General features: G+C 44.1%; 1 protein-coding gene across 1 annotated transcript in view; it reads right to left on the bottom strand.

Moving 5' to 3' along the window:
- Positions 1 to 12,787, bottom strand: part of LOC146770883 (rho guanine nucleotide exchange factor 11-like) — a 304,352-nt gene that overhangs the window by 121,532 nt on the left and 170,033 nt on the right. Inside the window, exon 13 of the mRNA XM_085640387.1 lies at positions 1,333 to 1,420. Within this exon, the coding sequence (XP_085496513.1) occupies positions 1,333 to 1,420 (88 nt within the window). The remainder of the gene's footprint in view (positions 1 to 1,332; positions 1,421 to 12,787) is intronic.

Genomic DNA, 12,787 nt, shown 5'->3' with positions numbered 1-12,787 from the left:
TTCTCTAGCCTTGTTCTTACTACTTCAGAGAAAGCTGACTTGTTAAATGCTTCTTTCCTCTGGTTCATGATTCAAGGTAGCAGGGGCAAAAACTCTTTCTTCAGATCTTTCTTCAGTGATAGCAGTATTTCTGGGAGGAAACACTCTAGGGCCTGTCTTTTTCTAGCTGTACTTTTAAGTGTCTACTCTCCTTTTAATGACAACATCGTACAGAAAAAAGTCATCCAGTTGGGCTGGCAGAGAATGGATGGAGACAGACCTGTACTCAGGAGAGTTGGTGTCTAAGTCCTTCCATATATCCTCATCCCCTTGGGATGCCACTAAGATGAGTTGGTCATATTACTCATCCTCATCATAAAACTCCAACCTGCTCTTCCGCTGTGGGTTCTGAAACACGCTAGGGGTTCTGTGTCTGCTTGGCTCCCCTCTTCTATCCTAATTAATGTTTCGAATAAATGGTTAGTCTGTGTGACCAAAGTGCAGGCTATGGCTGATGCTAATCTGCTGTAACCCTCATCATTGTTATGATATATCAAATTACTATGCATCAATGTACAATTCGCCATTACAGTTAGCGTGAATCACTAACTGTATAATCAGTGTTGTGTGCTGAGGTATTTTAGGCACTTTAAGGCCTTCAAAGAATTTTGGTCTCCAGAAAACCCAGGTACTAATGTTAATACATATGGCAAAAACCAGCTTCAAAAGTAAAATATGTCACCATAGGATGCAAGAAGGATATACAAATAAAATTAAAGGAAAAGAACAGTCACAAAAAGGCCACAAAAATAAGACAAGTAGAATTTTCTTTTTAAAGTGATTGATGACCAGAGCTCCTAGAACAGACCAACTGGGTTACGTTAAAAATGTTGGCAAAGCTTTGTGAAGGATACATGCTAAGAACTATTTCTTTTCTCTCGAAAGCATTACAAATGTATTAAGTGATATAAGGGAACCACAGCAGAACCTCTGATGGTTAATCCTCAAACTGTTCAGACAAGATGTAAATACTGCGGAAATGACTGCTGGTAACATTAGAACTGGACCAGTCATTTCACATTATCCTTAGAAGAGTGGCATTGAGGACTCGACACAAGTTGTCTGGAGAAGCGCAACAGTCTCAGAGATCAGAACTTTTTTTAGACTTCTCCTTCAGGCTATCCCTGTAGAAAACAGTTAGACTGTGAATATGCAAGCTGTTCCAGCCTGTATGAGGATACACTGACTATATTCATCAGGGTACTTTATTTGGAGCCTCTACAAAATATGGCCCTTAGGAAGAGTCCTGTTGCTTCACTGTTCGCGTATTAAGGTGTCAGCTGAAATTCTTACCTGTTTCTCTCCAGTGAAGTGCGTGCCACAAGCTCATAAATCTGAGGTACATACTCGCATGTGGAAATGATGAAAAAGGCGTTCTCGTCTGAAAAATAAATGAAGACTATACAGGAAACCACCATGGCAGAAACCGAAAGTTAATAGACACAACAATGACGGAATTCCTAATTATTTATATACCAACTTGCCACAAATAAAGACAATAGTTTACATAAGTACCAGTTATGAAATCTATGGAAAGTAACTTTTAAAGGTACCACTAATTTGAAAAACAAAATGAAGAAATAATATTGCATACTTGCTAAATCCTTTTCTCAGCAGATGGAAAAGTTAGCAAATTCCTAATTACAGTCAAACTTATATTTTTACAATGTTTCACTGTTCATAAAAGCACTGATGCCCTCCAGGGTGAAGTATCACATTTTATAGAGCAAATACCGAAAGGTTCTGAAACAACAGCCAAAAGGCAGCGGGGACCGAGGCAGTGAAATAAAAATGTGTTTTTTTTCCCCAATGAGAGTGATCAGATTTTATCCAACTGAGGGTCATTTACCAACTCGTTCATTTAATGCAATGACTCCTGTAACCAGCCTTTTCTTTACATAATTTTATTGTATGCAAGTACATAGAAAATGAAGAACACTGAGACATAAATACGGAAATCCGATCCACCCGTCTGAAAAAAGAGAATATCCTACAAATGCAAAGCCATAGATGCAAGCACAGCAGGCAACGTATATGTCAGGGCTCACTTGATGGACATCATGCTTATACACCAGCCATGCATCCTCAACCGCTCCCGATCACACAATGCAAACAACCATATACATCGAAAGGAGCAGGCCAGAGTGCACTAAAATACTGCATAAACAATTCTCTTAATTCAAATATTTCTAACAGCTATGCCACAGAGTATGTCGACATTGTGGCTTCAGCAGTTTTTCTTCCTGAAAGCTGATGTGCAATATGTACTGTGTAAATTCTTCCAGGCATATAATGCACACTTTCAGAATCATACTAATTGAGACCTAATTACATTGTTATGGCCTCTTAGCAGGTAGCATTGTATGGCTCTGCAGTCTTTGTGCTACCCCAGGAGTGTCCGGGCTGCATATAGGTGCCACTCTTGCATGTTGGCGCCAGTTGCTTCACTCTTTTCCGCACCCTCAGATAGAACAATTATTGGTGACAGTACGCTGATCTCTAACTTAAAAAGTTCTACCTATGTTTCCTGTTCTGCCACTCCAGGAAGGATGAGGAAGACCCAGGTCAGGTCACCAGGGATTGGCTGTTGGCAAGTTGCCATGGTATCCAGCCTCATCTTTCGCATGAGGCAGAACAGGAAACTTAAGTAAGGCAGAGGCTCAACGAAAGCCCATTTAGCTTTCCAACAAAGTGAATTGGAATGAAGACACATGATAATCGACTTATGTGTCTACAAACACACAAAAAAACAACAGTTAGGGACCCATTGAATATTGATTTTGGTCCTGACAAAAGCCCAGACCCTTACGGCAACACAGGCTAAAACTTGTTGACACGTCCTTTGAACGTTATAACACCTCCTTTTAATCTTACCGCTGTATACTTCACCTTAGTTAAAAAATTGTTCTAAAACACAGGAGATAATTTTAGTAACAACACCACACGGATCCCACAAATATTTTCCCTAGGATGGAAGTACTCACCTAGGGAACTGAGTGCCTAGGTGTGAAACCCAATGACGACACCACCCAACAACACACCATAGTGGTGATAACTTCACACCACCAGTGGCTAAGATAGGTTGAGGGTTTGGGATAGTTCTGAATAATTTCAGACCACATGGAATCTACAGGGCTCGCTCTCCTTTGATTTGGATCCATTAAGTATAGCATGTAAAATTGTCACAGATGATTAGCCTACACAAACCGTGTCAGGAAAAGAAAAGCGATCTTCTACCTCAGTCTTAAAGAAAGTAATACAACCGTGTTAGACGACTGTTATTGGCTGAAACATGTTGATCTTAGATGGTGGAGTACATTTTATACTCTTTTTACATTTTTAACCATACCAAAGGTAGCTTGAAAAATAGCAAAGCACCAGAAGAATAGGAAAAACTTGCAGACAATTTTAACCTGAGATCACATTGTACCTTCAAATAAGAGATCACAAGTCAATAGCGTTGAGCCCATCCAAACACATTAGTGATATTGTGTGAGGACCGAAGTACGAAGCATGCCACCAGTAGTACTGGTGGGTGAGGGTTGATTTATAAAACCAACCAGGTATCCTCCACCCCATTCTAATGTAAAAGAGGGACTAGAGAGGTTCAGTCACAAGAGCTCTCTCCAATGATATTGGTACCTAAAACATTGGAAGCTGAGTGACGCATAATTTTTTCTTGTGACTCCACATTTTTCTTTGATATGTGATCCATTCCATCATGGCCTGGGTGGTACGATGCCTATGCAAAGTCACACAATGCCACCAGCTAGCAGGCGGGGGCCCAATCAATCAGGAGTTAAAAAGCACAGCTAATCACCCAATAGGTTATCTGGATGGGGAACAACCTTTACAACGCAACAGTTACAACGCACTACACTTACAACGCATTTTTTACAACGCATAAGCCATTACAACGCACTACACTCACAACGCATGACACTACAACGCATTAAAAAAAAATACCTTTACAACGCATACCATTACAACGCCTACCATTACAACGCATAATATTACACTACACTATCCAACACTTACCCTACTGTTGCACCCCCTGGAGTTAGAATAGTAATTTTTACCCCTATACTATCCAACACTTACCCTACTGTTGCACCACCTGGAGTTAGAATAGTAATTTTTACCCCTATACTATCCAACACTTACCCTACTGTTGCACCCCCTGGAGTTAGAATAGTAATTTTTACCCCTATACTATCCAACACTTACCCTACTGTTGCACCCCCTGGAGTTAGAATAGTAATTTTTACCCCTATACTATCCAACACTTACCCTACTGTTGCACCCCCTGGAGTTAGAATAGCAATTTTTACCCCTATACTATCCAACACTTACCCTACTGTTGCACCCCCTGGAGTTAGAATAGCAATTTTTACCCCTACACTATCCAACACTTACCCTACTGTTGCACCCCCTGGAGTTAGAATAGCAATTTTTACCCCTATACTATCCAACACTTACCCTACTGTTGCACCCCCTGGAGTTAGAATAGTAATTTTTACCCCTATACTATCCACCACTTACCCTACTGTTGCACCCCCTGGAGTTAGAATAGTAATTTTTACCCCTATACTATCCAACACTTAACCTACTGTTGCACCCCCTGGAGTTAGAATAGTAATTTTTACCCCTATACTATCCAACACTTACCCTACTGTTGCACCCCCTGGAGTTAGAATAGTAATTTTTACCCCTATACTATCCAACACTTACCCTACTGTTGCACCCCCTGGAGTTAGAATAGTAATTTTTACCCCTATACTATCCAACACTTACCCTACTGTTGTACCCCCTGGAGTTAGAAAAGTAATTTTTACCCCTATACTATCTAATACTTACCTTAAATGCAATTAAATATTATGCGTTGTAATAGTATGCGTTGTAATGGTAGTTTTTAAAAATGCGTTGTAGTGTCATGCGTTGTAAGTGTAGTGCGTTGTAATGGATTATGCGTTGTAAAAAATGCGTTGTAAGTGCATGCGTTGTAAAAGTGTGCGTTGTAACGTCATACATCCTATCTGGACGCTTACAGCCTGAGGCTTATCCGAATAGCCAGGTCTTCAGGGCCATTTGGAATTTCGGAAGTGATGTGATGGTCCAGATGTGTTTGGGGAGGCTGTTCCAGGTCTTTGCTTTGATGTGGTAGAAGGAGCATCCTCCACTTCTGCTTTGGTAAATGCAGGGAGTATTGGCAAGTAAAAGAGAGGTGGAATGGTGTTGTCTCAATGGTTGGTGGAAGATGAGGAGGTGGCTAATTTAGGAGGGTCCTTGGATGTGTAGAGCCTTGTGTGTGTGGGTCAGCAGCAGTATCTATAACATTTTCTGAATCCAGTCCGAAAGTTGGGGATATTTTAAAGGTGAGGAATCTGTGGTGAGAAGTGTCATTCAGAAATGTGAGCATCGAACAGGAAGATAATATCACCAAAACATGAGACTTTGTAAGGACAAAACAACAGGCCAATCTCAAGGACCTAGAAGAATAGTACAGACGAAGAATACTTTTGAGATGCGAAAGAGCGTAACAATGAAGAGATCTGTAGACTAAGCACTGGGTTTTGAATTGTTATCTCTCCTTGATTTCGAGTCACAGAAGTGCTATAAGGGTGGGTGTAATATGGTATTCTGTTTTACCCAGAGTATGAGCCATGCAGCAAAAGTTTGGATTTTGGTATTTGTATAGGTCGTTGCAGTATCCAGGCAGGATAAGACCATAACTAGATAAGGCAATTCTTTTGGGTGAAAGTAGAAGAGCTAGTATTCTGTGCAGATGTTAAGAGGTGATGAACCACATCTTTGATGACAATATTTACTTGGTGAGAGATATTGGACAACACTTACTAATTAAGATACTTAGCAGTGGTATAGGTAGGGTTGCCTTGGGGTCCGGCCAAGAAGGCAGTGATATAAAGATGTTTTTGGTCTGGATTTGCTGCGATCAGCATGCTGCTTGCAGAAGATTTTTCTTTCAGGTTGATTTGGGCCTGCATCACCTCTGCGTACATGTGGTTTCAGACACTATGAGCTTTAAGCATATGAGACATCATCAATGACAAGGCTCACATCGCTGGATCTCATTGGGTCTGGGTGTGCCACAGCCCCAATTTGCTGTTATAAAGATTTTTGCCACCAGAGTTTGCAGGCTCATTTACATCAGTAGATTTGCAGAACTCATTATATTAGGTCATTGTAACTGCCTTTGTATATTCACTTGGGATATCATTGATATTCTGGTCTGATAAAACTCAATAAAAAATAAAAAAACAACCACAACATTGATGAGGCTCGGAGAAGGTGCAGGTTCTTGTGGGACTCCAATAGATAAGCTGGTGGAATCAGAGAAGGTGGTGCAGTTTGACTTCATGAATCCAGTATTTTTCAAAACAACATCTACATAAGGCAAGTCACTTTCACATCAATTATACTCCGTTAATATGTGACCACTGATTATCAATAGTTTGCACCAGGTACAGCAGCATTAGGGCACATGCATGACAACTATTTCTGGTATTGAACAGTCCCTCTCTGAATATAAAGTGGGCAGATTCAGTACAGTGATGAGGGCAGACGTCAGAATGCAAGTCATTCAAGAAAATATTGTTCACAGGTCTCTACGCCCCTCTTCTGCATATAACGTAACTGTCCCTAAAGGTAGAAGATCCAAATGGGGTGGCAGAAGCTTTGCTACCTGTGCTTCCAAACTCTGGAACACTCTTCCCCCTGATCTTAACAAAATGACAGGACTGCTTCCTTTCAGGAAAGGCCTGAAAACATGGCTTTTTAATCAACAGGTCTTTCATTACCTCAAATCCTTTTTACTGCTTTTTTGGTTCTTCCTTCAGTGGGTCAGCACCTAGATGCCCCTGGGCATGAGTGTACTTTATAAATTCACATTCACAGTTGTCTGGTGACAATTACCTCTATGGGATAGACTGGAGACAACCTTAGGTTAAGTGTCTTTCTTATGATGGTATGTGTCATGTTTTAAGAGACTCCTCAAAGCAAGTGAAGATTTGACAGTATTGGTAGTTATTAGTAGTGCAGTGATGCCTATGGTTGCAGATTGTAATTTGTAGATTTCAGCAGACAAGCATCTTTCGTAAAAGATTATCTGATTTGGATTCTTTGGTGCCAATGTGGGTTTAAAGTCAACAAAATGGGTTGGAGAATAGCATTTGTACAAACATTTGAGAAACTATGGTGGCTCAAAGGATTTCAATTTGGTTTTTAAAGACATAAAACAGATTATGCAGAACTCTTTAATGGGTAGATGCAAGAGTAATTAGTCTATCATGACTCAAAGATCCTTATCAGCCTACACCAATTCTTTTGATGACGTTTTAGCCTCAGCAGTCCACATGTGGAAGCAGATCATCTTAGCATGAGGATAACAACCTATGGCTCAACCCTGTGAGTAATGGCAAAGTTAGGAAAAAAAGGCGTACTGGGCACTACCTACAGTAATCCCCAAAAGTTAAAAATAGTTCAGGCATTTCATCAATAATTTGTATGCGTTTCTCATCAAAAGCACTTATTCACGAGGGTGGACTGGCTTAGAGAAGGTGATTGAGTGGTCCCTGGTTTTGTTTCTGTGCTGGATCTGCTCCTTGTTAACGGATAGAAGACAAGGTGTCAGCCTGGCCCCTTACTCTTCAGAAGCCTGCAAACTTATTTGTGGAGAGCCTCAAGGTTCCTTGCTCAGCCTCACCCTCTTCAACACATGCATGATCCCTCTGTCCAATGTCATTTGCGAACACGACCTGAACATCCGCTCCTATCTAACAACGCACAACTTATGCATTCCGTCACAAGTTTCCCAACACAAGAAACAAGTTCACCACCTGCATGACTGAAGTTGATAACTGGATGAAAGGCAACAGTCTACAGCTCAATACCAACAAGACAGAAGTAGTGATCTTCGTCAAGAACACTTCACCATGAGACTGCAACTGGTGGGCAGCGGAACTTAAACTCATCATCCATGCCAGGAACCTCGACATCATCATCAACAGCGAACTCGATGTGACCGCAGTGAATGTTGTCACTATATCCTACTTCCACACCTTGAAGATGCTGAGGAAGATCTTCAAAGGGCTCCCAAGCAACAATAGGAAAAACGTCACTCACACTCAAGTAATCAGCAAGTTGGACTTCAAGAACACCCTCTATGACGAAATCACCAAGCAACTCACCAGAAGTCTACAAACCTCTGTAGCCAGACTCATCTTCAACCTCCCACACAGAGCTCATATCACACAACACCTCAGAGAGCTCCATTGGGTTCTGATACAAAAATGCCCTAGAGTTGAACTCCTCACACACACATGCAAGGCACTACACAACAAAGACCCCAACCTACTGGAACAGTCGCATCTCTTTCCACCGACAACCCAAACCCCGCCACTCTGCACAACCCCTACCTGCACACATTCAATACATACACAGAACCAGATCAGGAAGATTGGTGTTCTCTTACATCGCTCCTAACGTGTAGAACAAGCTCCCATTCCACATCAGAGACTCCTTCTCTCTTTTTCAATTCTGCAAGAAGCTGACATCCAGGCTTTTCAATTAACCAACCTCCCATAAGCAGGGATAGGCACATATCTGCTTAGTGCCTAGATACCCTCATGGATGGCAGAGCATCTACAAATACACATAACATAACAAAGAATAGTGCTGACTTGTCTTTAAATGCACCTTATACATCCCTACAAACACAAAGAAAGTCTTTCGAACTAAACACTGATAAAAATATGACCGTATACACACAAAAAGGCGTGCTGACCTTTCATGAACAACACGGATGAACTGTTGCAATTGCTATTGGAAGAAAACCAGGGACATGGGTTCACTAATTACTTAAAAATGTAATTTTGTGAGTAGGTTTCCATTTTTACAAATTGTGCTTATATATTTCTGTTCTAAAACAGGTCTCTGTTTTGCCTCAAGTATATATATAGACTTTATTTGCAAAACACAGGATGGGACATTCCTGTACAAATATATATTCACCAGTCAGCCTCATCAGCATCTATTTGCAAGTGACCAGGGTTAACCTTCAGTGTTTTTTCATGGGTCTGCTTGCCAATAATATACACTTTCAGATTTAGAGCCTACAAATGAGGCAACAGAACTGTCGTTAGCATTTAGACACCCTGTCTTCAGTATGGCCATTCAGGTTTAACTGCCTGCCCTCCCAAATCTCCAATCAACCTACCAAATATCATGCAGTGCCTTGTAAGAATTCAAATGAAATCCGTGGGGGAAGCCCTTGTTTTTCAGGAAAGCAGGTTTTATTCCCAGAGACTGCATGCAAGTATGCAGACTAGCCCTTTCAGGCTTCCTCTTTTAAGAAAGGATTTAAGTTGAGGTACAACACTTTGATTTGCTTTTTAATGCTTAGGTATTCGATGAACAACAAAAAAGATGAGAAACTATATTTCCTGTTACCTTTTTAAAAAATGTATCAGCATTTTAAAAAGAAAACGCGTGCACTGTATGATACTGCTTAATCCAAGCTGAAATAGGAACATGATTTACTCAAGACTGCTTGTGTCACTGAACACTACTCAGGTGTCATGTCCTCCAGGAAAGGACATTGTTATATAAGTAGGTCAGTGGTCTAGCTGATCCAGACAGCAGTGAGATGCCAGGAACTTCCTGGGTGGAGACAGGAAGTACTAGTTTTTCCACTCACAACATTGAGGGAAGCAGAGAGAATAGGACGTGTGGAGAGTAGCTCCACATCAGTAGGCTGTTGGACTTGGCCCTTCTGGCAGGTTCACCCCTGAACTTTTTTGCTTTTTATTGGTGACTTGGTATGGTGATTTTTGGTTTCTGCGCACTTTCCCTGTGTCCCAGAGGAAAGTGCGTGCGCATTCTGAGTGCATGTGGTGAGATAGGCCTGTCCTCCCATAGGAATGCATGGGGAATGTATGTGTCCCTAGTAGTTCCTGATGCGTGGGGTGTGCAGTCCCGAGTTTGGTATGTGCGGACGCGTGTGATTGAATGCTGCGCGATGATGTGTGCGGCGTGCATGTACCTAGTAAGTGGGCACTTCGGTGTGCAGTGTAAAATGTGTGCCTTGTCGCGCGATTGGCTGGTTGAGGTCATGTGACGGGCTAGGGAAATCCCCAGAGTCAGGATGAGTCACCCAGTGGTGAATGGGGAGATCAGCAGCTAGATGGGTGGGAGGAGTACACCTGGGTCCTGAATAGGGCAGGGTTTTCCCCACACAATGCTGGCTCCGCCCCCTGTGGTGCGACTGACGACTCTGGCCTGTCCACTGAATAGGGAGAGGGGCTGAGCAAAACAAAGTGCTCAGGGACCAGTTGTAACTGGTTCGCCCCTTCCCTGCACCTTGAGACAAAGGATTTCCTGTATAAAAAGGGGCTGTGTCCCCTTACATTTGGTGTTCTCTTGCTGATCCAACTTGAGGGGGGCCTGCTGCTGCTGGGCGCCAAGAGAGACCGCCACTGGGGACTGCCTCCCTGCTGGAGGGCCCTGTGAGCTGGCCCCTGGGCCCAGTCTTTGCCCCCCCCTGCTTTTGAAGACTTTGGCTGGACTTGCTTTCTTGCCCAAGAGCCTGGAAGCGCTTTTTACTTATAGCGCTAGGAGCGCTCCATTTGTGGCCCCAGCAGCGCTGAGCTGCGATCCTTAACAGGGGAACCCCGATGTAGGGATTCCCCCGCTTTTGCCGATTTGAAGCGGGTGCCCACCCCGCATTGCCGTGGTCGTTGGCGGGTGCCCACCCCGCTTATTGGTTTATTTCGTTGGCGGGTGCCCACCCCGCTTATTTGTTTTTCTTGCGAGGGAGCCTACCCCTCTGATGGCCGGAGAATCACCGCCGCGGCCAGGGAATCCCAGGAAGTCAGGCGGCCGGGGGCGGGCCTCCGGGACAACAGGAACCGGAAGCAGGAGGGCGGGAGCCTACCCCGCCTCCCACCGAAGACGCGCGGCTGGCTGAAGCCCCGGAAATTCCCCCGCACCGCCCGTCAGGCCGGAGGCTCTGAAGTCCTCTGAGAACAGCCCGGGAGAGCAGGAGATGACGCGGGAGTCCCAGGTGAGTGGGGCTCCACGCGGTTGAGGATTTTGTCCGTTCTGCCCTCTCCCTTCTTCACGCAGCGCCGCAGCTGCGGGCTGCTTCACCGAGGGGGCAAGTTCTTCCCAGGGCATTTGATGTTGCTGAGTCCCCCGAGCGGGACTCCCACGCTCCTGGGTGCAAATTAGTTTTAGAGCCCCAAAGGCTCCCACGAGGCACATTGTTCAAGAGTCCAGAGGGACTCCGACAGACGGGGCCATATTGGTCCTAGAGCGCGAAGACGCTCCATCGTGGGGGCATATTATTTTTAGAGCGCTCGTGGGGCTCCAACCCTCCGCATTGTGTTCTTCGAGCGCTGGTGCGCTCCAACGTTATTGGGGGCCGTATTCATTTGTTTAGAGCCCAGGGAGGCTCCAACAACTGCCCTATTTTTCCTAAGAAGGCACAGTGGTGCCCACGCTCATTTCTCCAGCTGCCCAGCACTTAGTGGGCAGCTGCATCGTTTAGGTTGTGCATTGTGCGCCTGGCTTGCGCAGCCTGCGCAGGCTTGCCCCTGACTTTGCTGAACACAGGGCGTCCTAGCCCCTACCAGGCCAGTTGGCCCAGGGACTGCCACAGATAGTGGCTAATGTGAGTTTTTGTGCCATTGTCCCTTTCCTGCACCTCTGAATGTGTTTATGCGTCATGTGCTTTGCTTTACACCTCTGAATGTATTTTATGCATCCTGTGTTTATGTGCTTAGACCCCTACAGGTAGAGTGATACTTAGGTGGTTGTTTTTCTCCTAGTACAGGTGGTGCTGGTGAGGTCCTGATTCCCTGCGCAGTATTTTCCTAAGGTGGTTAGGGTTGCGTAGGTGGTACTTTCTGGTTACCAGGAGTTACTGGTTGTGTGTTATATATGTTATTGTGTGCTATGTTCCAAAGTATTATTCCTAAGTTCTAAGAGTGCTAATTTCGGACAGTGGTCCATGTGGCCCTATCCCCTGTACATATAATCCCTTGTAAATTCTGCCCGTGCCTGTTGGCACATTGTAAAGTGTGTGGTTTTATCTAATGTGTTGTGTATAATACAAAGGCTATTTTTATAGAATACCTTGTGTGGAGTTTCTTTTGTGGTGGGCCTTGGGTGTTGTTGCTGGGTGCGCGCGCAAACGCTTTACACATCGTCTCAGGGATAAGCCTGTCTGCTCGTGCCAAGCTACCAAGGGGGTGAGCAGGGATTATCTTTGGCGTGTAACTCCCCAGCCCTGACTAGAGTGGTGGTTTCTGTCTGGCTTTGGCGCAAGCCCTAGCCAACCAGAAATCCCATTTCTAACATTGGTGATCAGAGGTGGGATTTGGACTTGCGTTTGCGCTGTACCGCAGCGGCAACTGGCCGCACTACAAAACTCTGCATTTAGATAAATCACATGGTATAGGGATTATTGTTTTAAGTTTGTTTTTAAATGTCATTTCTTTGGAAATGTGTTTCTTGTGCACTGTGAGTTAGGTGTCCCTAGCTCGGGAGGGTAGATCATCCCCCTTAGTGCATTGTGTTTTCTGGATTCACCAGAGGGTGGGATCCAGTGGTGGCAGCGTAATAGTGTCCTGTACATTTGTCCCCCGCCCTGCGCCCAGAGTTGGTACCTGTGTCACGTGGTGGTCAGGTTGAGGAATCAGGGGTGGTAGAAACTGCCTTACCAGTCCGA

Source organism: Triturus cristatus, unplaced genomic scaffold (genome assembly GCF_964204655.1).
Source record: "Triturus cristatus unplaced genomic scaffold, aTriCri1.1 SCAFFOLD_326, whole genome shotgun sequence".
Classification (NCBI taxonomy): domain Eukaryota; kingdom Metazoa; phylum Chordata; class Amphibia; order Caudata; family Salamandridae; genus Triturus; species Triturus cristatus.
This window is presented reverse-complemented; position numbering and strand designations above follow the sequence as displayed.